Source organism: Callospermophilus lateralis, chromosome 6 (genome assembly GCF_048772815.1).
Source record: "Callospermophilus lateralis isolate mCalLat2 chromosome 6, mCalLat2.hap1, whole genome shotgun sequence".
Taxonomy (NCBI): Eukaryota; Metazoa; Chordata; class Mammalia; order Rodentia; family Sciuridae; genus Callospermophilus; species Callospermophilus lateralis.
Genome location: NC_135310.1, coordinates 13,179,314 through 13,205,883, shown reverse-complemented (window position 1 = coordinate 13,205,883; position 26,570 = coordinate 13,179,314). Strand labels below are relative to the sequence as shown.

At 46.4% G+C, this 26,570-nt stretch overlaps 1 protein-coding gene across 1 annotated transcript in view; it reads right to left on the bottom strand.

Moving 5' to 3' along the window:
* Cnksr3 (CNKSR family member 3) overlaps positions 1-26,570 on the bottom strand; it is a 90,423-nt gene that overhangs the window by 34,248 nt on the left and 29,605 nt on the right. The window contains exon 2 of the mRNA XM_076858105.2: positions 2,192-2,355. Within this exon, the coding sequence (XP_076714220.2) occupies positions 2,192-2,355 (164 nt within the window). The remainder of the gene's footprint in view (positions 1-2,191; positions 2,356-26,570) is intronic.

The following is a 26,570-nucleotide window of genomic DNA, read 5'->3' as shown; positions in this document are numbered from 1 at the left end:
AGCTATTACCAATTTGTGCATCCAAAGATTTATATGATAGTGAATTAATTAAACAGATTGTATTATTATTGTATGTGTTATGATAAGAATATTTAAAATGATGCTATGAAGACTAGAGATATTTTACTAAAATGCTTAAGAAACTCTCCGAAGCTCATTTGCAAACCCCCAAGGGACCCTCCTGCCCAGCATAGTCTGGGGCTCCACTGCACAGAGCAGGTCCAGAATGAGTCTGAGGTCAAAGCCCGGTCTACAGAGGAAATTAGAAGGAAATTGTAGGAGATAAAACACAGCTTTGGGTTCTGGCACTTGTCCAGCTTTGTTCATTTTACTCTAGTGTTTTAAGAGGCAGGGAAGAGGAAAAAGCAAAGAGAAAGCCCAGAGGCAACTGCTGTTTATCCTCCTGCTGGATGTACACAGTGCGCCTCTGGTCTACCCCTTCTCCTCGGAGGCGGTGGATTTCAAAGTAATTGACTTGCCCTCAAAATATTACTGCAAAGTGAAGGAGACAATTCAAATTCACAGATCACCCAGCAGAAAAGACCGAAAGGCCATGTTCCCAGAAAGTATAATAAAAGTAAATTCAAACATGTTGGACTGTGAAAACCAGACAGTTTGAATAATAAACAGGATGCTTAAGCATGTCCTCAGCAGTGCAAAACCCTGACCCGTAAGTGCACAGCCCCATCTAAGGTGAGTTACTGTACAGATGGGGAAAACAGACTCCCCAGAGGCCACAGAGGGAGGAATCTCCAGAGCCCAGCCAAGATTAGAATGCAAAAATCCTGCTTCCCCGGCCAATGCTCAGGCCACTTGGCCTCAGTGTCTCCCTGGTGGCAGCTCATTTATCAACCACAAATAATTTCCCCATTACTCTCCCAAACAAGAGCAGCGCATCCCAGTGCAGAAGACACGGCTCTGTCCATTTTAAGAAGAAGAATATGCACAATGGGGCAAGTGTTGTATAATCGACGGAACGCAGACCATCGATGGCAAACCCATCCCGAGCACATTCTTTCCCACATTCTGGGTGATGTAATTGTATATACCTCTGGCTGGGGTTCAGAGCATTACTAACCCAGCCTGAATGCCGGCAAGCGCGTCTAAATCCTTACAGTTAAGTAAACGGCACCTTTAACATGGCATCACGGCAGATGGACTTGAATCCCACCCATACCAGCCAGTTTGTAAACAAAGTGCTCTGACAGGTGTTTTCGGCCCACACCTAAAGGAGCTGAGCACGCAGCCACTACACGGTGTAATGCCAGCACCAGGGCCCAGCAGGATGACACCCGCTCACACACAGCCAGAGTTAAGCATCTATAATATGCAGTGAAATTCACCGTTTTCCCATCTAGCTGCCATTTCCTGGGTTGATTATTTCAAACACAAACATCGATTCATTCAAACAGCACCACAAATATCTGTGAAACTGAATATGTTTTCAATAGTCACAAAAGCAGACATGAAAATTGGGACATTGCTCATTTCAATTTAGAAGATGACATTTGCAGTCAAGATAGGGTCCATCCTTTCAGTCTTTACAAAAGATAAGAAAATAAAACAAATACAGACATTTTCCATAAAAGGCAACTTTTTTCTGTAAAGGGCAAAAGAGTAAATATCTCAGGCGTTGGAGGACCACACAGTTCCTGTTACAACTGCTGAATCCCGCTGCTGCAGCAAAAGAGCAGCCTCAGACAACACAGGAGTGAATGAACACAGCTGTGTTCCAATAAAATTTTATTTACAAAAATAGACAGTGAGCTGGTCACTGGTAGTGCACACCTATAATCCCAGCAGCTCAGGAGGCTGAGGCAGGAGAATCGCAAGTTCAAACCCAGCCTCAGCAATGGCGAAGCACTGAGCAACTCAGCGAGACCCTGTCTCTAAATAAAACACAAAACAGGGCTGGGGGTGTGGCTCAGTGGTCAAGTGCCCCTGAGTTCAATCCCCCCGCACCCCCTCCCCCAAAAAAGAATAGACAGTGAGCCAGATTTAACTCACAGGCCATAATTTTCTAGCCCTCATTCTAGAAAAATGATATTTTTCTTCCCTTCTCATAGTATTTTCAATTCATGCTTCATGGATCACTCAGAAAATAATGATGTGCTGGATCATGATGAGGACTGGACAGAATAAGGCTCTAAAGGAAGTCATTACAGTACGGATCACCTCCTCCTGAACTAACCAGTGCACAGAGAAGGTCCACAGCCTCCAACACCAGCTCCTGGTGTCCAATTCGTGTGACCCCCAGCTCTTCAAGATCCTGATGGGAAATCCGCAGCAGCTGCTCCCCATCTATCTTCTCCCGCTCAAACTTGTGGACATACGGCTGCAGACAGTCATCTAACCCTACCAAAAAAAAGAAAAATCCATTATCATCATTTCATTCCTTTACTCCCCCAAATGGCTCACATGTACATCAATCTCAGCAATCATTTGTCTCTAAATGTATATTCCACCTGATGGGCATCCTTCATGTGACATCTTCTCATCTTAAACAGGTTTGAAGTGCACAGTGCAAAATTCTAAAGTGGACCAAGCAGAATTTCGTGATAGCTACCTTCCCATTCCCTGTAAACTAAAGGTGGAAACGCTAAATCCCTGCTGACTTGAAACACTAGTTATCTATACCAGACATAGGTTATCTGTTTGCTCAGCAAACAGATAACCTATGTTTGGGGACACCATGCCTCTCCCAGTGGGCCTGCCAATCAAGATGCTTTGCTGGGCTGGGGATGTGCCTCAGTGATAGAGCACTTGCCTAGCATGTGTAAGGAAGGCCCTGTGCTCAACCCTCAGCTCGGGGAAAAATCCTTTGCTACAGTGGTTGGCATGTGGCCAGGCACCAGCCAGTCACAGCTACCGGAATGGTCATGTGACTCAAGCAGAACCAATCAAAATCTTCCTTGTCATTTGGCACATGGATACAAGACAGCAGCTCTCTCTTCCTTTCCAGCTGTTAGTCAGCGGGTACAACTAAGTGATCGGTTTTCTGAGAATACCTCCATTTGAGAGGGGGAAAAAAATGCTCTGATAATAACCTATAATCCCTGGATCCGACCTTCCTAGAGACTCTTCTACTTCTAGGATTTTCTACTTCGGTTGAAAGGCATTCCCTTTCTAGCTGAAGCACGTCTCTGATAAGTTTCTGGCCCCTTCAACTAAAGTTCTGATGAGCACAAACCTGAAGGGGGAGGAGCCAGCAGCGGGTCAGAGAAAGCAACCTGAAGTGGATTAGCTTGGGGCAGCTTTTCCAGGTCAGATAGTTCTGTCAATGTCTGAAATGGGTAAGCCAAACAGGACTTGGGAATCTTCCTTCCTGTACAAAGAACTCTCTGGTCAACTGGATAATGGTTTTAATGGAATAAAATCTTACCCTGAGTCAGTCAATCTATTCAAAGCTAATAATAAAAGTGGCTTTTGACTAGATTTATATAAATTCAATTACAAGACAAAGGATGAAGACTCAATTTTAAACAAAGCATGTGGAAGGCATGCTGCTGACCCTCCACCGTGCACGAACATGCGCGTGCGCGCACACACACACACACACACACACACACATTTAACCTTCTCAAAAACTGTGTCATGTGGATATTCCTCTGGATTGGAAAAAGTAGAAAGGAGGTCCAGCACTTCCTTTTTGTCACACTAAAGTTCATGAATCTTAAAATCAGATGATGTGGGCTGGGAATGTGGCTCAAGCGGTAGCGCACTCGCCTGGCAAGCGCAGGGTGCTGGGTTCGATGCTCAGCACCACATAAAATAAAATAAAGATGTTGTGTCCACTGAAAACTGAAAAATAAATATTAAAAAAATTATCTCTCTCTCTCTCTTTCTCTCTTCTCTCTCTCTCTTTAAAAAAAAAAAAAATCAGATGATGTGTGATGCTAAACTACATCTCAGCCCCACAAACTCTCACCATTTGCCTCCTGATGAGATATATATATATGAAGAAGAGTTTTGTGATAACCATTTCTTGCTATCAAATATAGAAATAGGAAAGGAACGATTTAATTTTATAGTAACAAACTCATCCTCTCCAAATTGACATCTGTCTAGCAGAGGGACTCTGTCCCAGCAAGTGAGCTTGGACACGTTGATACAAACCCTCTCCAACTGCCTTGAGCCTCGTGGCCTCTGGCCTGCGAGTCAAGCGATCAGTGGGGCAGGAAAGTTCAGAGGCTGAGAATGATACCCCCCACACCTGGGGCAAACAGGCTGTCTCAGCACCCAGCCACCAGGAGCCTGTGCACTGTAGAAGGCCAGTACCCATCTGCAGCAGGCAAGAGTGGCAGGGGACAAGGCCCAAGGGCAGCCCCCTAACTACTCTGTCCTCACTTTATAAATAAGAAATTAAGGCTCCTAAAGGACATGCACGCCGTGGAAGTCACATGGCTGGTGAGAAACCAGGAGAAGGATTCTGTCAGCTCTTCTTTTCAGCTGGATACAGAAGAAAAGAGCTTGAACTCAAACCAAGATCTACTGGTCACAAGCCTTTTGCTCTTCTGCATCCTACTTGATAAACAGGGGATTATAACCTGGGATTACAGAAATTCCTCTCCAAGCATCTTCCTAAATAAGCAGCAAGGCCCAAGTACAAAACAGTTATTAAAATAGAATCACAAAGCCTCAGAGGCACTTAAAAGATACTTTAGATCTAACTGAGTCCCAAATTGGGAAAGAGCAGACCAAAGACAAATTACTGTGAACTCTACCATAAATCCCTTAGCCAGCCCTAAACCAGGTCACAGCAGGTTTACGTGTTCCTCTTTCAGGACATGTCTTCTCCAGCCCACTTCTTAGCTTTACAAAGAATTATTGTTTTAATCAGTCACAAAAAGTCAGGAAGGCTATCTCGGATATTTAAATACTGTTATGGCTCAATTATATCTCCCCAAAATTTATGTTAAAGTCCTAACCCTCGGTGCTTGAGAACATGTTTGGAGAAGGAATCTTTAAAGAGGATATTTAATTAAATGACATCATGAGAGTGGCCTTGATCCATCACTGGTGTCCTTGTAAGAAGATGCACAGATGCACTCGGCGGGAAGACCCCATGAAGACACAGCAGGAAAGACGGCCATCCATAAGCCAGAGTGGCCTCGGAAGGAACAAGCCCTGCTGACCTTGATCTCAGACCTCCTGCCTCCTGAACAGGTAAGAAATAAATTTCTGTTATTTCAGCCACCTAATCTTTGGTACTCTGCTATGGCAACCCCGGCAAATAGATCTAAGCCTAGCCCTATTTTATTTCATATCCATCCATATGACAAACTGTTTTTCTAATAAACAAGGACCAGTGACCAGTGGAACTGCAACTGGTGTCCACTGTGCAAAGCAAGCTCAACACTCAAAACTCAAGCATCAAACTCGGAGAATGATAGAAGTTTTCACATGCAGAATAAATTAGCCCATTAGAATGACAGTTAGGAAACCATGTCCTAGGGATGTTCAATAAAGACAGAAATACAGGTGTGACCAGAGTTCCTCTTCCATCAACCAAAAAAAAAAAAAAGAAAGAAAAAAAGAAAGGAAGGAAGGAAGAAATAGGATTTCAGAGTAACCATGGAGTGAAGCATTTAAGTAATATGAGGGGAACAAAGAGGGAGACTGAGGATGTTGGTATAGCGAGGGCTCTAGTTAGAGTCAGGATGCAGGTGATCATTCACTAAGAACTGTAGGGTACAGAGCAGACCAGAATCTCCTTGAGGATTCTGGGGGACAACAAGCAATGTAACCTCAAATCATCAAAAGCTACAGAACTGTGCTGCTATCAACACTGGTGACCGTATCAGTAGAGTGTGCTGATTTTAGTTCTATGGCTGGGCCACACAGTGGTTCCATTTCTGTTCTTTTGAGGAACCTCCATACTGTTTTTCAAAGTGGTTGTACCATGCATATTTATAAAGCACCAATTAAAGTAAGTAAATATTCAGGGCACAGGGGCACAGGCCTGTAATCCCAGCAGCTGGAAAGGCTGAGGCAGGAGGAGGATCCTAAGTTCAAAGCCAACCTCAGCAATGGCAATGGCGAGGTGCTAAGCAGCTGAATGAGACCCTGCCTCTAAAATACAAAACAGGGCTGGGATGTGGCTCAGTGGTCCAGTGTCCCCGAGTTCAAACCCCAGTACCAAAAAAAAGAAAAAGAAAAGAAGTAAATAAGAAGAAGGGCAATAAGAGTATGGAAGAGGGGAAGGAAAGTGGGGGCACTGGGAACAGAAATGGAGAATTAAGTTCTATGATATATGATTATGTCAAACTAAACTCAACCGTTATGTATGATAAAAGTATTAAAATAATTAAATTACTTTTTAGAAGTTCACTGAGATAAAGAATTATCCAATAGGAATATCACAGTGCCACCTATATGAAGACAATCTATTGTGGCTCACACGCTGCCCCCTCAAACACAAAGATGACGAATACATTATAATCCCCTGTTTATCTGTTTAAAACCAGAATTGCTCCCAGGCTTGTATCACCCGATATATTACGGCCTATTGGTCAGTTATCGTACGGTTCTGAATACAAGTAGACATTTACAAACAGCCAACTTACACTCCTGTGCAGTCCCACAAAGGAAGAGGAAAGCCGCATGTTGAGTGAACGGATCTAGCAGTTCTAGAATTTGCAATAAACTGTACTTTTTACTTATTTGCCAAATGTACCTATTTGCCAGTTTCTTGCTTTCAGGGACTTATACAAAGTCTAGCGGGACTAAGAAAACATGTAATTAGGTAACATTAAGTGAAACACATTCCATTTACACAAATTAAACACCAACGGAATGTGAATTTATGGAGGATGGCCCAGGACCCTGAGGGACCAAGCTTCCTACTGTGACTGAAGCTGGCCCAAGCAACCCTAAGCTCACAAAGAAATCCCAAAAGCACAAGGGGCCTGTATAGGCCTGAGTTCCCTTCTCTGTCCCCCTTCTTACTGACTGGGTAACTTGGGGAAAGCTACTCAGCTGCTTTACTTGTAAAATGGGGAAACTAATACTGCCCGCTACAGAGAAGTGCCGTGAAAAACTAATGTTAATATTTATAAAAGAGTCTAGAAACGACGCAGCACATAATAAATGCACTACATATTTTTTAAAGAATGTGATGTATTCAGGCCCTCAATTTTCTAAGTGTTCAGAATAAAAAACTGCTGGGGAGAAAAAGAAACCCCCAAATTTAGGTGCCCCCTCTGGAACAGAGTAAATTGGAGATAAAATCTCACCCTATCGCCTTTCCAGAAAGTGTCTGCAGATGTGACAGGGTGCACTAGCCTTGGTTTCTTCTAGAAGTGCTTTATGATTTGCATCAGCACATGAGCGGCATGAAAGGAGAGGCTGCCTCTCATCCACCGCTTCTGCTGCTGGCACGAGAACGTTCTGTGTTCTGCACCCAGCAGTATTTTGTCCTTCTAGGGGTGAATAGTATTCCGTTGTGTGTGTATGTAGGGCATTTTCTTTATCCATTAAAAGATGTTTTAACCTGGTTTTTGTTGTCATCACTGCTGTTTTGTCTGTTTGTTTGTTTGTTTTAAGAAATGTTTTGATTTAGAAATCAGATTAGCTAAAACTTGTAGTCTCCCACCTCACTCGGGACTTCGAAGAGTCACAAATGACAGGTGCTGCCAAAGCACAGTCCAACAGGATTCGAATCAAGGGTGTTCTTCGACTAGAAGAGTCTTCAAAGGCTCACATTCCATTTCATTCAACAAAGCTCAGGTAGACACCGAACATCCCTGCACACCCCCGTGGGGATGGACCTCCACTACCAAGGAAAGGAGGCTTCAGCGCAGGTCCCATGTGGTGGTTGAGCCAGAGGAAAGGAGGCGAGGTTGGAGAGGACACTTGTGCGCCTGACGACAATGTCCTCAGAACCCCCCACGCTTTTACAGACATTCAATAACGCAGTCCTGCCGTCACGGCTCCTGTGCTGTCACGACTCTTCTGTCTTCCCAACTTGCTGACACCCCCATCCAGTACGTTATCACTTCCCCCAAACAGGACAACTTCCTCAGAATAAAAAGGTCAGGAATGAACCAAAGCTCGGCGTTTGGGCTTCTGCACAAGCACGAGATGATGAATGGGGCGAAGCCCACCTCACACCAAAACTCAGGAGGGCGGCGTGTGGTCAGGACCCAGCGCCCTCTCACTCCTGTGGTGCCACCTGGGAACGGCTTTCTTTCGTAACGCTTGTTCTGAGGATGTCTGCGGGCCCTCGCTCTAACCGGCTGATAGCACTGATTTGAATGCAGTCTGGGTTGGAAACACAGGACTGCGCTGACATTCAGCTAGGTAATTTTAAAGCCTTGATGAAAGATTTTGCCCCAAATTGACGGACCTTTCCTAAATGCTAAGCAGCACCTCGAGGGAGCCAGGTGGGGAGGCCCAGAGCCTCTTCTCAGAGGCAGCCTGAGACAACAGGGTCCACTAAGCCTTTATGCCTTCAGCAGGTCCCGTGAAGGCCGAACCAGTCCCTCGGCAGGGACAGACAGAAGTCTGAGGTCGCTGGAACAACCCCTCCCCTATCATCTCCCACTGGAATACTGGTGTCTGCTCTGAGGACCTACAGCCAGGACTGCAGCCAAGACCACCTTTCTCTGGCTCAGGATCCAACTGCACTCCCAGACCTCAGCAGGCCACGGCTCAGCAGGGGACGCTCACTATTCTGTTCTCCTTTCCTTGGTTTGGAATTCCTGCTTTGAGGAGAAAAGAACCCGTGGACTAAGCCAATTTTCCTTCTTGGACTAACACAGTCCATGGCAGTTCCTGTACTCCATCAAAGAGCCCAAAACAGAAATGTCCCAAGTGGCCAGTGGGAGGTGGACCCCGTCCAATGGGCACTGTCCATCTCAGCTGGGCATGAGCACTGCTTGGGGGCTCTCTGGCTGGTCACCTCTCCAGTCCCACACAGTGACGAGGTCCAACCTGCTCCAGTTTGCTCTAGTCCCCTTTTCCTGCCCACTCACGCCACCTGCTCCCTGGACGTCCAGGCACCGGAATTCTTCCTGTGTACCACAGGAGCTCTTGACGTACTTCAGCCGCACCTTGGGGTCACACCGTCTTCCTTTTCCCAATCCTTCATCTTACACTTTCAAACCTATCCCCTCGTACTTCCTCTAGGACCTAAATTTATCCTCACCGACACTTGAACTTGAACCTTCCACCTTCTCAACGGCTTTGGTAACAGAGGAATTATTCAATGTTAATACCTGGGCTCCGTCCCTGACCTCCCATTTGCCCAGGTCACCACACTCGGCCTCCTCCGACTACAGAAGCTGCCCTGTACTGGGCTGCAGGGACCCGAAACTGTCAAGCCCCGTAGGCAATCTGAAGTCCTCATCTCTGCTGTTTTGATGCTGTTGCCAACTTCTTCATTCTAGAAAGTGTTCTCCTCTGTCTGCCCCACGTCTTTTCTCCTGGGCTTCTCACCAGGTTGGTGAAAGTTTATCCTCTGCTCCTTCATTAACTGGTTTCCCTACAAACTGTCCCTTGATTTTGGAATAGCTAACTTCATCCTTGGATCATCTGTCCTCTTCTCTAGGAAAAAAAAAAAAAAAAAAATCCTTATCAACTAGCAAGGACTTAACCAAACTTTGTCCTAATGGTCCACAGGCGAATAAGGACCTGTAAGACATGGGAAGAAAACACAAGAACTTTGCTATACTACTTTATCCAAAAATGTAAGAGTATCTCAACTTTACCAATATGCACCTGACTCTGGCACATCCGTGACTCTGAGTCCGATGTCCTGCTACGGACTCCAGGGACCCAAAGGCCCTTCCTATACTGAGAAAGGGGAGGAGCTAAACCCAGCCTATGATGATGGTGATGATGATGTAGTTTATTATCAACTCTCAGCTCAACTACTTCTCCTAACGCAGGCAGAGTCCTTAAAGAGATTCCTGCCACTGGAACTGTACATCGAAGATAATACAAGGGTAAGCAACTAAAAAATAGCAGACCAACACTCTGAATCCCTGATCCAATCTATCAAGAACCATTTGAAATATGATGTCTAATATTAATGAAGAAACACTCTAAGTGTCCACCTGCCTTGTGATGTTAAAAAGTTTTAAATCCTTAATCATCTTTTGAAAATATTTGCTTCTGAAGTTACTCATTAGCAGAGGCCTGATAGTACCGCAGAGGATACATGTTGCACATAGATAAATGCCTACTGATTGCAGCTGTGTGCAGATAGGCTTCTTAGTTATAGGAAAGCATTATCAAAACCCCATGGACTTCCGCCACCTGCTCTCTAATCTAAGCTCAGCACACACAGTCCTGCTCCCTTCCCTCTCTCATCAAGCCTGTCTCTCCTGTTTTCCTTATTTTGGACACTGACCCTGGGACTTGGAGTTTTCCAAGCCACAGACAGGGAACTCCCCTTCTTGTACATTTTTTATCCTCACGGAGGACAGTCTTTAAGTACCATCAGCTGCACCTGCTGAACTTCCCTCACCACACTGTGGTTGAATAAGCATCCCCAAAGGATGATGTGCTAAAGGCTGGGTCCTCAACCCATGGCACTACTGGAACCTCCTGGAGGTGGGACCTAGTGGGAAGAAGTTAGATCACTGGGGGCTTGCCCCTGAAGGGGATAAGGGGACCCCAGACCCTCCTCTTTCCTCTCTCTTTGTTTCCTGGCTACCATGAGGTGAGCAGCTTCTTCCTTCACGTGCTGCCCACCATGACATACTACCTTGCCACCAGCCCAAAAGCAATGGGCCAACCATGAACTGAAACCTCCAAAAGTGTAAGCCAAAATAAACCTTTCCTCTTTCTAAGTTGATTATCTCTGGTATTTTGTTATAGGAAATGAAAGCTGACTAGCAGAACTCGGTTCCTCCTTTCTATCTATACTGTCACAATTTAACTTCTCCCTCACTCGGATTTCTACAATAATCTAGAAACAGACTGCCATGCTCAGTCACTTCTTCCTCTTAAATAATCCTCTATAATTCCATCTGAGCAAAGTCATACATCACAACTTCACAGACCCAAAACCATTAGCTTAGCATAGCCTCCCAAGCTCTTTAGGGCCTGCCCTTTTGCAAAGTCCTCTGCAGTCCCACCTTCCATCACACTTAACCTGAGAAGAGGGGAGAGTGCCCATTCTAATGCATTTTTCCCAAAATAGCAAAAAGTATCACTCCAGATTGCAAATACAGCTCACAGGATAAATCCAACCTGTACCTGTATCTATAAGTGAAGTTTTATTGGAACGCAGGCACGGTGCTCCCATTTGCCTCTGGCTGCTTTATGGTAGCAACAGAGCTTTCAGTAGTTGTGACAGAGACTGTCTGGCCCACAGGCCTAGAATATGGAGCTCTGGCCCCTGACAGAAAAGAGCTGCAGACCCTCGCATAGCATAGCTATGCCAGAAGTGAGTCAAGGTGACGATAAACCTGCCAACCTAAAAAACCAATTAGACAAGTCAGTCTACTCTGACATTGTGCAATCCTAATTTTTCTTCTCTTTTTATATGTTTGGAAGAATCGTTTTCTATAGTTACATTGAATTTAAAAGCAGAGAAAAATATTATCCCTCTTCTTCCACAGTAAAATACGTGAATATATTTAGGGGAGACTCCTTACAACTTTTTACCCACTTTATTATTATTATTATTATTATTTTTTGGTCAGTGTTATACCTTATGCACAATGAAATTAGCCATCAGTGTACAATGCATTGAGTTTTAATCAATACATAATTGTGTAACGCTACAGTCATGGTATAAGTGTTCCTATTATCTCCAAACACTCTCTCGTGTCCACTCCAACCTGCTTTCTGTTTAAATGAACTTGGTTTCTTACCCCGGTTCACCTCCACCCACTGCCTGTGAATGGCCAATTCTGGCTCCTACGCTCCTCACCCCTGCATTAGGCTTTCATTAGTTGCAGCTTTGATTTTTTTTTTCATTCATTTGGATTTGTTATACATGATGGCAGAATGCAATTCATTTCATTATACAAATATAGAGCACAATTTTTCAAGACACTGGTTGTACACAAAGTATTTTCACACCTTTGTGTCTTCATACATGTACTCAGGGTAATGATGTCTAACTCATTCCACCATCATTCCTCCCCGCTTGCCCCCTCCTTTCCCCTCCCTCCCCTTTGCCCTATCCAAAGTTCCTCCATTCCTCCCATGCTCCCCTCTCCAATTGCCATTATGTGCCTGCATCCTCATATCAAAAAAAAAAAAAAAAACATTCAGCCTTTGGTTTTTTGGGATTGGCTTACTTCATTTAGCATTATATTCTCCAACTTCATCCATTTACCTACAAATGCCATAATTTTATTCTCTTTTAATGCTGAGGAATGTGTGTGTGTGTGTGTGTGTGTGTGTGTGTGTGTGGTTTGTATGCATGTAAGTGTGTGTGTGTATATACATATATATATCTCAAAGTTTCCCCCATGCATTCATCTACTGAAGGGCATCTAGGTTGGTTCCATAACTTAGCTACGGTGAATTGTGCTGCTACAAACATTGTTGTGGCTGTGTCCCTGCAGAATGCTGTTTTTAAGTCCTTTGGGTATAAACCGAGGACTGAGATAGCTGGGTCAAATGGTGGTGCCATCCCCGGTTTTCCAAGGAATAGCTGCAGCTTTGATTTTATTAGTCATCCTGAGAGGCTTCTGGTTACAGTTAATTTAGTACCGGGACTAAATACAATGTCTCGAAGCTGGACTGAAAAACCTCTGTTTCTGCATGATGCCTAAACTTTACCATTTCCCTTTATTTACACGACAAGAGTATGAAAAAGGAAATAAAGTGCCCAGGAACTAAACCCCAAATGTCCTCAGCTAAAAAGTCATTAGCAAAAACGAAAGAACTTGGTTTTGAGAAAACACATAAAAGCTCTGTGAGGTCAGGTCTCCTACCCTGCGCATCTCAGTGCACAACGAAGCCTGGGGAGGGGCTGCTGCTCCCTTCCCAGCAGAACCTGCAGGAACTCCAAGCACATAATGGAGGACCCGCCAGCAAGGACCCTGGAAGCCCAATTAAGAGCCACCAAAGCTCTTTCCCTTTGGTTATGAAATGGGAAACGAATTTTGGGAAGGAGGAATATCCCAACTGGCCATTTTTTAGGGTACCAACCTGGGGGTGGGGGGAACAGTAACGCTGAAGATAATGGTTGGCCTTTCACCATTTGGGAAAAGCTGGTTTGCACATCAGTGAAGAGCTTCCAGATATGCAGCAACCCACTGACCGCTCACATTCCTCACAAGAAGCAACACGCAGAGCGGGACAGGGAGTGCTAAGGCGCCCGCATGTCCCTAGTGCATGGCCCCACAGCCAACTCCGCTGTCTCACTAATAACCAATGTCCCCTAAGGCTGACGTCACTCTGAAGACACTAGAAGATGCAACCAAGAAACAACCCCCTTTTGGGGTTCGCCACGTAAGGAAAAGATACATCACTTAAACAAAACTGAGAACAAGGAAGCAGGTCCATGCCAGGAAAATTTAAAGAAGGAAAACCTTAGCTCAAGGATCCAAGTTATTCAGAAAACAGTAAGAAGCACTAACTCGTCTGAGGTTTCTGAATTGGTAAGTAACACATCCTGGCTGAAAATTTTAACCAGGAAACTCTGGCTTCTTCCAAGTTGTAGGCCTTGCAAGCCCACTCTGCCCCACCCCCAACAGATTCTGCCCAACCTCTGGCCGCTGTGAAAGAGACCCCTCCCCACCCTCCCAGCACTTGGCACTGGGCAAAGCCGGGCTGTGGAGGGCAGACAGCCCAAGGTGGGGACAGGGGAAAGGACAGAAGTTAGTTTACTAACTTGGTTACTACTTAGTTACCATCTGATATCATTTTGAGGGTTAGAAATGTATACTGATGTCAGTCCCTGAGAATCAGTCAACTGAACATCCGTGGTCTAAGCAGATGATCAGAATTCAGAAGCCAACAGTGTTCCTCCACAAGCCTTCCCCTCGGCCCTGCCCCGCCCCACCAAAAACTGTATGATGAACCTGAAAAATAATACTGAGGACAAGGAAAAAACACAGCATTTGACTTATCTGTCTGTAGATGTATGTGTGTGCACGTGTACATATGTACCTACACGCACATATATCCTGTGGCACGTGTCAAATCAAAAAAGGGACAAGGAGCTTCAAATTCTAAAAGCAAAAAACAAAACTGTGGAGATGAACACATGGCATACCACAATACTCTGGTAAAGAAAAATGTACTTTCCGGAGTTATTGGTTAACGGTTCAGTAACCAAACCCACAGTGGAGCGTCCAATTCTGCAATACTTGGTGTGAAGTGGGGAGGGGAAGGGGGGTGAGACTCAACATATGAAACTGAAGAAAAGAATGTCCTTTTGTCCATTAGGTTGCATTTTTTGACCTTCTAGCACAGCTTATTTTGCCAAAGTTATAAGTTAGATTTCTGTGTGAAAACCAAACACTACTACAACTGCTGTCACTGGGACGCTTATAAGGAATCTAGGGAAGAATTAACTAGCTCCTTGCACAAGCAGCAAGTCTAATAAGTTTATAGCACTGGGGAGAATCAGCCCGGCACATGGACCACAGGCGGACACAGCAACAGGCCTGGAAGCTGGGCCTCGGCTGCCCGGTTGCCTGGCTGTCAACACCACTGGGGAAAGTCCCACTTGGGATGTGTCCATCACCTCTGTTCTGTCTGAGCCCTTGGGAGTTACATGGAAAAACTGTTTTTGGATAACCCTCCATCACGGTCATTCCAAAGTACACAGCCCAAACGGCCAGACAGCACTTTAAATCAAACCCCTGCATTAATGGGGGCTGCCGTGTCTAGAGAGGACCTGCACACACAGTGTCATCTTGATCCTTGCCATGATTCCAGGAAGGGACCAGTCAGGGGATTATATCAACAGTTTACAGATAAGGAAACGAAAACTCAGGAGTACCAGGTAAAAGGCAAAGCTAAGATAGAACCCGACCCTGGACTTCAACCAGATCCTTGCAGGGCCTGAGGTGGTCAACAAAGAAACAGACGTAGAGGAAATGGCTTAACCAAGTACAGTCATTTACAGACCTTCCAACATGAGTAGTTATACGTCTCAAGCATGATGTTGAGCATCGTGAAAATGGCCAAAGATATAGGTCACTAGTCAAGTAATTGAAGATTAAAGAACTGTGAGCAAAGCAAGGAGTTATTAAGCCTATTTTATTAGCCAGGAGAGGCAATATGTCCTCAGGAGTCAGACTGTCTGGATTCAGTTCTACCAATTCCCAGCTGTGTGACCTTGTGCAAGTTACTTAATCTCTCTGTGCCTTTGGTCATCTACAAATGGAGAGGTTAACAGTACCTACCTTGTGGGGTCAACTGGATTTAACATGATTAAATGAGTTAGTATTCTTGAAGCACTTAGAAATGGTGCCAGAAACACAGTAAATGCTTGATTTCACGTAGTATTTGTGAAAATAAAAATTTTAAATTTTGGAGAAAAAGAAAAGAAACTGGAGTTCAGGAAGCGTTAGTCACTGGCCTAAAGTCACACAACCACAACAGACTGGGTCAGGATTAAAGGCCATTCTGCAGGACTGCGGAAGGGCAGCAGGAACCCAGCGTAGGCTAGGGACACCTGCAGGCTGGATGGCAAGAACCTGTGTCCCCAGCATGGCCTGCACTCTCTGAGGCAGCAGGAGAGGAGGCGGAAGGGGTGGGCAGACAGGAGGGTGGAGACAGGCCCAAACCGCTGCTGTGTCAGGCAGCAGCAGTGTCGTTAGGTATTTTCATGACGGCTTTATTGAGATACGATGCACGCACCATACAACGCACCTACTTGGAATGCACAACTCGATGGTCTTCGTATATCCACAGAGCTGTCCCTCCGCGGGCACCGCAATTCATGGTCCTTGGTGATTGGCTTCTTAGCCTTAGTAGAATGTGCCCGAGGTCCTCCGAAGCCTTCTTAGCACACAACATAAATGCCACTCCCTGCTCCCAGCCCTGCTGGCTTCCCCTGCCTGGAGGATGGAGTCCACAGCCGGCAACATCCAAGTGAGCTGCCTGGCTGCCTCCCCAGCCTCACCGTGAGCCACACTCTCCCCGCCCCACGATGCTGGACCCTGGCCAAGCACCTGTCCACCCAGAGCCCATCCCTAGGATGGCCCTGCCTCCTTATCCCTCAGCCTAAACTCAGATCTCGCATCCTCAGGGGCCTCAGCAGATCACAGGACGGTCAGCGAGCAGGTGTCTTGATGTTCCCTTCCTGCAACCCACCTGCAAGTACCTCTGTTCCCAAGCCTGCATTTACCTCTCTCCCTCGGGCTGGGACCACAGGTGCCTCATCACTCCCCATGATGCCTCATGTCATAAAGGGGGTGCTTAAACACCTGCTGAAAGAAAGAAGGGAACCCCAGCTGAGGTTAAAGACCATGGTCTTGATGGGTATGAATCAATAAGGTCGGATGGCCCCCCCACCTCTTGAGATGCATCTGGGTGAACCCCTCTTTCAAACATCCTTACCCACTCCCCTTGGGACCAGAGCTGTGGATACTCCAAAGGAGAAATCAGAAGAGTCCCAACACTTACAACAGATGACGTGGCAGGGGGAGAACCTCTCAGCTTCTTCAACACAACATTCCCACCAGTTGGCTGTGATTGAGGTTGGATGGGTGTTGGCTCTAGTCAAGCCTTCTCCTCATTCTCCAGAAAACCCAGTTTTTACTGCCCCCAGGGACCAACACAAATGTCATGCTGCTTGAGTGACTTGATCTCACTGTCCCCTCCTCTTACTCTATCACCTTTGCTGACAGGTTAGGGCACTGAGGTCTTCCCGACTGTGGGACCTGGAGCAGATCACGTGGCCTCTTCACCAACCCGTGAGATGCAGGGCCTGGGAGGATGGCCCTGTGGTCCCACCAGCCCTGCACTTCTGAGCCTGTACTTGGGGCTCTGCTTTTTTCCTGTCGTCACATTACCAAGGCACAGCTTCATCCCACACCCTTGAACAGAAAGCTCAGGTCATCTAATATCAAAGCCAGAGCCCCACAGTGGGGCAGGGACAGACACCATCTGTCTACAGCAAACTGACATGTGAAGAAGTAGGACTTCTGAGGTCACTTAGTCGTAAGATTGTACAGCCCCAGAATTAGAGCAAAATCTTAAAGCCCCGTTACACTCCTGGGTTTTGCATCATACTTAAGACACAGTGGCATGTTCTGTGAACTTCACTTACAGGAAACCAGGTCTTATGTTGGCTCAGCTGGGACGATCAGGATGCAGGGCAATGGGGCTCCTAAGGATAGTGGCCTCCAAGAGCATGCCCCTCAGCTACCCCTGCCTCAGGGCTGGAGAGAGTAGACAAGACTAAGTTCAAGGAACTATCTGAGCTTCTCAGAGGAAAAGAAATTCTACACCAGAAACAGCCACACTGACACACAGCGCACAGTGCAGATTTAGGTATGAGCAATAAAAGAAGTGAAAAGTCCTGGACCCCGGGCGCAGGCACCCTCTCATCAGCGATGTCACAGTGCGAGTGGGTATGCAGGGGATAGACCCGGGGATGGTCTGTGTTTGTGGAACAAACTCAAGAGTCTCCATCATCAAAAGATCTGCAAAATTGAGGGCCTAGGTCAAGTCCTAAAGTCATTAATGCAACATGCAACAGAACTGAGATATCTTACCAAATATTAGGGTTAAAAAGAACTCAAGTTTTCTCTGACATGAAATCAAAAGAATGGAGTAGAATTTGGAAAAAATGAATACATAAAGTCACGTTGTAACAGCAAACAGTTTAATGTCACTTTCTGCATGGCAGGTATTTTTCCAGGACTTCATGGATATGAGCCCTTTGTCCGAACATGCCCCACAACTGTGTTACATACCCATCCCCCTTTGGAGACAGGAGCTGAGGAACCCAGAGGGTGGCATGCCCAGGGCCACCGAGAACCACAGCTCACCCCCAGGGGTTGCTGCTCCCCTGCCAGATGCCTACAATATGGAATGTTCTCAGACCTCCCTTAGTTGATCTAAGGAAAGTACAGTTTTGCAGAACAGGAAATTACACACGTCATTTAAGCGGCCTTAGCTTACTGTCTGTGACTGCCTTCAGAAATTTTAATGGCCTGGTCAATAGAAAAGGCTCTCCCACGCAGATGGGCCAGAAAAGAAATGACTTTAATCTGAAAGGAATAAAAAACAGTTTGCAATGAGGGGGTCTCCCAGGTTTCTTAATTACACTCTAAAACGCAGGAGAGATGGACTCTATCTTTTTTCCAGGAACTCTGGATAAAATTCTTTTCTATCAACTCCCTACCTATAATCCCCAAACTTATGTTCCAAAACTTTCCTTTAGAAAAAGACAAGCTATCTCTTTCTGGGACCCAATAAAAATAACGTTATTGCTAGGCTGTGCACTTCACATTTTCTGTGTACCATTAGCATCTCAGATTTAAGAAAAAAAGGGGGGGAGGGGAGAGAGAGGAAAAGACGAGCAGCTGTTAGCACAGGTCAATATCTACCTGTATATCCTAGGGCTACAGAAACCAAACACCTGGCCATGGTGCTTCTGAGCAGAGAGCAGCCCAGTGCACCAGCTCGTGCACCCACAGGTGCGGCACCCAAAGGGTAAAGGAAGCACCTGCCCCGCAGAGACACAGGAGCATGAACAACCACGCTGGTGGAGGCCTGGTACTACTGTCACCCGGAGGCTGCACTTGATCATCACTGAGCCAAGCGTGGACTTCAAGGAGACAATAGAGCAATCCCTGAAGGTGAAGGAAGGAGAATCAAGCTATGTTTCCATGGAAAACAGAGCTAAGCAAAGAGAACAAACAAGTAGGAATGCAGAGGCAGCAAAGAGGGAGATACATTTGGAGGGGAAGAGAAAAATGCAGATTAGCTGGCTACCCAATTAGAGCCCAGGTAACCTTTGCCATCATCCCAGACCAGTGCCTACATGAAACAGCCATAGAAACCCCTCTCGGGCGCCTCCTGTCCCGTCCTCCTAGGTACCCCTCAAACTCCAGATACTTAGTTTCCGTCACCTCCACCCTTTCGTCTGCCTATTTCTTGTTGGCACTACCCACAAAACAAAGCTTCCTGCAGGGGAGTCCAAAATGAACGGCCTTTTCCCCCAAAGAGCTGATTCCATCTGAGTCAACTTAGGTCATCAGGAAAGACGCTCCAACTCCACGCAGACACAAGCACAGGCCTCGCTGGACTCGCGGTGCCTCAGGGCTTCTCACCAAAGACCAGCAATGGGTGATCCTGAAGATGGGGATGCCACCTCCCTACGACCATCTCAGCTGTTCAGTCACACATACAAACCAAAACCCCTCAAAAAGGTTTGCACACGGCTTATGCTTGATAGGAAAACCACACATCTAGGATGAGCGTTTACCACTGAAAAGGATGCATTTAATGTGACATTAATTTCTATTTATTTTTACATATCTATATACTGTAGCATACACATGTATACGATGTTATAAACATACATACATCTATTACACGTACATACATGCAGAGGTACTTCTTGACCATTCAATCTTTTTAACAGGTCCTTCCATATATCACACTCATGGCTTTTTCTTTTCTCCTTTTGGTACTGGGGATGGAACCCAGGGATGCTCTACCACGAGCTACATCCCGTCCTTATTTATTTTGACAGAGTGTGATGGTTTAGACGGGGTGTTCCCCAAAAGCTCACATGTGAGACAATGCAAGAAGGTCTGGAGGAGAAACAGTTGGGTTATAGCCTTAGCCCAATCCCTGAGTTTAACCCCGAGGGGATTAACTAAAGTGGTAGGTGGGGCTGGCAGAGGTGAGAATTGGGGCGTGGCTTTGGGTATATATTTGTATCTGGAGAGTGGAATCTTTCTCTCTCTGCTTCTGGATCACCATGATGTGAGCGGCTTTGCCCCGCCACCCTCTCCACCTTCACCTGGAGCCCAAGGAATGGAGCTGGCCTCCTATGGACGGTGTTTAGAACACCCCGTCTAAACCATCACACTCTGCAACCTTGAGCCCTTAAATAAACTTTTCCTCCCCTGCAGTTGTGCCGGTCAGATCCTTTAGTCACAGCAGCAAAAAACTGCCTAAAACAGACAGGGTCTTGCTAAGCTGTCCAGGCTGGCCTCAAACTTGAGATCCTCCTGCCTCAGGCTCCGAAGAAGCTGGGACGACAGGGGTGCACCTGGTAGGATCACAGTCACTCTGGCACACCACCTTTTAAGTTTTTCTTCTGTAGACATCACATTTGAAATTGCTGTTCATGAGGCTAACGGATCCTGACTCCTGCCTCTAAACCACAGGGTCAGCAGCACCACCCAGCAGGATGCCAGGCCCCTTGTTCCTGCAGGTTCTTGCTCACAGCAGGTGCTCTGCAGGTAACTACTAAAGGGATGAAGATGGAACTGTACCGAACAACAGGAGGGCACCCGAGAGAGACAAAAACAGCAGATGTGGACTCAGGCAAGTGGAGTCAGCGGACAACATTTCCTCTGCATCTAGAGTGGTTCTCTAGGCCTCAGTTTCCTCGGCTTTCACTAAGAGAACATGAAGTACTTTCCAAACTGTGAGATACTTTACCATGGCTGTTAAGGACAATTTGAGTCACTATTTCTAGGGATAGCATTGAAAAGTTTCCTTAGGGGGCTGGGGTTGTAGCTCAGTGGCAGAGCACTTGCCTAGCATGCATGAGGCACTGGGTTGGATCCACATAAAAATAAATGAATAAAATAAAGATATTGTGTTCATCTGCAACTAAAAAAAAAAAGTTTCTTTAGAATAAATCCTTAAAATAGCAAGTAAACCTGACAAGAGCTGACTTTCTCACTGTCGGCTGCATTTTGCAAAACTGACCGGCTACCTCTCAAGTGAATGACAGTTTGTTTACAAATTACAGTAGCATGCAAACACCTGGATTCAAGTCCCCTCGGCACCACCCAACTTCTGAAAGTCTTCTCCCCATTACATATGGAAAATAACAGGAATGGAATGATCCACAGATCCCATCATACCTCTGTGACAGTGACATCATGTTATGCTTTGCAAGGCAGGTGACAGCTTCCTGTCTGCCCAAGTTAGGATTCTAGCTCCCAAGGCTACATGGTACCACTAGGAAAAGAACCATCGAGATAACAGAGGGATAAGAACTCGGGTCCCCTTTCATAAGGCTATGCAACCATCACTGCTAAAGAGAACATTTCCATCACCCCCAAAAGCACCCCTCTCCCCACTGGCTGCCACTCCTTTTTCCCTCTTCGCCTCAACGCTGGAAATCACTAGTCTACTTTCCAACTCTATGGATTGTCCTGTTCTGAATCCTTCATATAAATGGCATTGTACACGACCCCACCACAAAATAAATAAATGAATAGGACTCATACAATCTATAGCCTTTTGAATCTGGTTTCTTTCACGTATCACAATGTTTTCGAGGTTTATCCACGTTCCACACACGTCAACACTCCAGTCCTTTCCATGGCTGACTCATGTCCTTTGTGTGGACATGACACATAGTTGAGCCATTCATCAGATGGAAATTTGGGTTGTTTCCACATTTTTGGCTATTATAAATAATACTGCTATAAATATTTGTTGTACAGGTTTTTATGTGAACACATGTTTTCAGTTCTCTCTGAGTCACATGGTAACTATATGTTTGACTTTTGCAGGAACTGCCAAACTTTTCCGAAACAGAGACACCGTGTGCTTTACATTCCAACCAGCCAATGAAGGTTCCATTTTTCCATGGCTTCACGAACACCATCTTTCACCAACATCCATCTTTTTCATTATCGATACCCTAGTAGATGTGAAATAGTGTCATGATTCTGTTATCAGATCTTAACACACAAATTCTAAATAGGCCTTCAGAAACTGAAATCAATTATCAGACAGGGGGAGAAAAAATTTCAGATTACATCAAGGAAGTACTTCCAATCTAGACTCATCCAAATAATGACCCTTGGGATTTTTGCCAGACCTGAGTGTCATTTCTGATTATTAAAAATCGATTCACTTTAAAGGTCATTTGAAAACCTCCTAAATCATGACGGTGGATCGTTTGTCATAGATAAAGCATCATAAATATAAATGTTGTGAAAATAAAGCCAACGAGGACTCCCCAGGACTACTTCTTCATATTGAAAGAGAACTCTGCGAGTGAGGTGTGAAGAGATGGCACTACAAACGCACGCTTCCCTTGACTGCGCCAGACTGGACACACAGGTGTGGCACTGTGAGAAAGAGGCCAGCTTGCGCCATGCCCACAGCCCTTCAGTATCACCTCTGGGACCGTCACAGGCTTTGGGATACCTGCCTTAGCAATGAGGAGCTACCATTCCTGAAGGGGTCAGAGCCTGAGTTCCACAGTGACAATCACACGGGGCACTCTCACACTCACCCCTCTAACCTGCTGTCCCATCATGGAAGCCCACAGCTCTTGGCTGAGGGAGGGCCCTTCTCCCCTCTGTGCGTTCACCGACCTTGTTCAGCAAATTTCCAATACATCTGCCCATAATTTGGCTGCAAGCACCTGGCTTTTCAAGTTTCAACAAAAACAACTGTAAGAGCAAATATGCGTAATACAATTTAAAAGAAAGAGCACCTGCCCTGGGCAGGCAAGCCCAGACAACACTCTCCGGGAGGTGACAGAGTACCCGGGCTTCACTGACAGAACTGGCCCCAAGAGTAATAAAAAAACACAATACACTGGCTGTGCTTAAATCCAACCCAGCCTCCCTGACGCCGCCCAGCACAGGTACCACCTATGAAAAAATAGTCAGGGACAGCACATTTGGGTACATCAAGATTTGGAGACTAATCATCATCTGTCATCGTCCAAGCTCAATAAAACACTAAACAGTATGTTACGTTAAAAGAAAAAGAGCAATTACTGAGTTTGAAGGAATCCCATTGCCTCTGTCCTGGGTGTTCCCACTCAGCCTTCAGGTCTCAGTCAACCAGTCCTTCCCACTGGGAATATGTCCCTGCTACTTAGCACCACATACCCCAGAAACAGACCTGAGGGCACCTCCCATCCCAGCACATCTCCCTGCGTGGCTGGTGTGAGTGTGTCTCCCCAACACAACAAGGTCCAGGAGAACAAGAACTGGACTTGTTCACCTCATTCCCCCAACAGCTAGGACAGCCCTCGGGACAGACTAGGGATTCGAGAATTATCTGTGTAGGTATGAGGTCAAAGGACGTCAAAATTGTGCTAGGCTTCCCGCAAAGGTTAGCCAGTGCTGTGGCTTGAAGAGGCCCTGTCTCCTTCAAAACTCTGCTGAAATTTGGTCACCACTGTGGTAGTGGATGGGTAGGAAGCTAAGATGGATTAGTGCAGTTCTCATGGGACTGGATTAGCTACCAGGAGAGTGGGCTGTTTCAGGGTAAGGACGCCCCTCTTGTTTTGCCTCTTCTGCGTATGCCACTTGCCCTTCCACTTTCTTACCACGTTATGATGCAGCACAAAGACCTTGCCAGATGCAGCCATCAATCATGGACTCCAGGCCTCCAGGAGCTTGAGCTAAATAAACTTCTTTTCTGGTGTATTCTGCACTAGCAACAGAAACAGACTTAAAACAGCCCGTATACAGCTTGGGCATGTTAAGAACTATGACCAAAAGGACATTTCAAAAGAGCAAAAGGGTGCAGGGCCAGGCCTCCAGAATCTCCTAAAGGTTCCCGCTAACAGACTGCACCTCTCCATGCAGCTGAAGCCTCCCTTTCTTCTGATGCAACTTCCAAACAACTGAGTTGGAGACTTGACTCTAGTGAAGTTTTATAGCGGGCCTGCTGCCCAGGGGAGAAGCAGCCAGTGATGAGGGAGGAAGAAGACTAAAATTTCCTGAATGCTCACACACATTTCTAATTTAATCCACAGGAACCCTGTGCTATTACCAAGACACCAGTCAGACTTGTCAAAGTCACACAGCTAATAAATGGTCCAACAGGAACAAGAATCTAGTTCTTTATGAGCTGAACCAGTCAGGCCAGTATCAGAGAGCACGGCCAAGCTGAAATTGGCCTCAGAGAACGGACAACGCAGGAGAAGGAGCAGGAGGGCATCATAGTAAAACTGCTGAGAAGAGCTAAGGTTTACTGGCCATTTTCTCTGTGCAAGACATAGGACTGGCGCCTTTGATTCATGCTATTTCATCTACTCCGGTAAATTCTAGGAGGTGGGCACTGCTGTGATGGCCATTTTAGAGTGTAAAACTGGCTCCAGAGAAGTGACCTGGGCAAGGTAACCAGCAGCTGGTAAGTGCCTGAAATCTGAGGCCCGGGCACATGAGCTGACATCTGGAGCATGTGCCCCTCCCTCCTGCTGGAGAGACTGGCACAGAGACCCAGACAGGGAATGAGGCCGTTCGCAGTGCTCGCACTTAGATGGCACAGAGCACAGGGAGTAGGGTGAATGGCAGCCTCTGCTCTCCAGGAGTCACGTGGCTGGAGAGGAGACAGTGAACACAGCACAGTTCTGAGAGCACGGGGTCTGTGGGTCGCAGTGATGCACGCCTGTGACACTAGACACTCGGGGACTGAGTCAGGAGGATCGAAAGTCTGAAGCCAGTCTGAGCAATTTACCAAGACCCTCAGCAACTGAGCAAGACCCTTACTCTAAATAAAAAAAATAAAAGGACTGGGGGGTGGAGCTCAGTGGTAAAGCACCCGGGGGTACAATCCTTGGTATCATAAAGTGTGAGGTCAGGCCATCTGGATTCAATCGTTGCCTAGCATTGCAAGCTTAGGTAGTGATTTCTCTGTGTCTCAGTTTCCTGCACTATAAAATGACAGGGGTGACACTGCCTAGACCTCATGAGGCTGGCATAAAAAGGTGGGGGGGGGGGCGAGCTAAAAATAAATTTCTTAGAACATACCTGGCTCTTGGAGGGAAAGGGGAAATACTGGAGAATGATACTGGCCAAATGATATTGTTATATTGTGTGCATGTACAAACATGTAACAATGAATCCCATTATGATGTACAACTATAATGCACCCATTAAAAAAAAATGTGGAAAAAAGAACACACCTGTAACACAATCAGCACAAATGAACACCAGCATGATGCTGAGAACTAAGGGAAAACGACTAAGAACAGTATAGCCAAAGCAGAGGACTATGGGAAGGGAGAAACCTGTAGTATCTGGCAAATGTGCGAGATGGCAAAGACTGACACAAGTCAGAGATGCCCTTAGAAAAACTGCTGAGCAATCCACATGGGCAGGGTGTGAGCCTGGCACAGATGTAGACTATGGATCCCAAGAGAAAGAGGAGGAAGTGTTCGGTGGCAGCCTGCAACCATTGCACAAGAGGCAGAACTTAACCAAAGACGACGCCAAGGGTCTGGACCAGGCAAGACTCCACACCAGGCAGAAAATGGGGACGTGAAAGAGAGGAGTGTAGGAAGAGGATGAGGTCATGCATTTCCTCCTGCACCTGCTGAGCTGACAGTGGCTACAGTGAGTCAGAAAGTAGGCAGAGCCCCTGGGCTTTGGAAGCTTCCGCAGCAGGGCCCTGAGGAAGGGCTGGCCCAAGGAAAGCACCACTGACTGAGCACACACTGTGTTGGTGTGGCTTAGAAGAAGCGTCCCTGCTCTTCTGAAGAGCTCACCACATGGGTCTTACCACTTCCCTTTGCTCCTGAGGAAATGATGCAGGGAGACAGAGAAACGGCTGAAGCCAACATGACCAGAGAGTGGCACAGCTGGTCTTAAGGGCTAGGTTCATCCAACCCACGTCACAGAAAAACCAGAAGAGTGAGTACCCTGCAGACGCCTGGCCCGTCCCCACCCTCCTGGGCAGCCCTCCTGGCTGACCTCCTCACCATCTCCAACTCAGCAACTTCATTCATCAGACAAGCACCAGCCCTAATCCTCCCCCACCCAGGGAGTGCCAAGCCCCTGCCCCAGGCACAAAGGCTCACCTCCTCACAGCTGCATCTCCTGCAGACTGCTATCACCCACCCACTCCGCCTGCACAGACATTAGCCCTGGTGCGGGGGTCTGGCCACCCGACTCCACCCCTCCAACACCCATGGCTGATCCTGCTGGGGAGCCTTTCCTGGGGCCTCTGCCTTCCTCTCAGCTCCGCCCAAGCAGCCCTGGACGCTGCATGATCAATATCCAATTTGTGCACCCGCGAGCTTCCCTGGGACTGAGCTCCTCTGAAGTACCCTTCCACAAATTCCAAGTAGTCTCGCCGTCTCTCCTCCACTACTTCCTTCTCCAAACCAGAATCTAAATTTCCAGAAAGAAGAAGTCATTTCTTGGTGTTCCTCACACTACCTCACCCATGGCAGATGACCAATAAATAATCACTTTGGTCAAAGATGGTGGAAAAAACCTTTAGGACAGTATCACTTTCAGCAAACTCCCCTCAGGCACCTTGGAACCATAAGAAACCCCAAGAGGCTTCTTGGCACACAATACCAGAGAGCTCGGGACCGTTTCCCTTCTGCAAATCCGACAGCATGCCAACAGAAGTGATAGTATTATAATCTTTCTTCCAAGCTATGGATGGTCACTGGCTGAAACACTTGAAAAAACATAAAAGAAGCCCCCCTTTGACACGTAAATGATAGGATACGCATTATACAA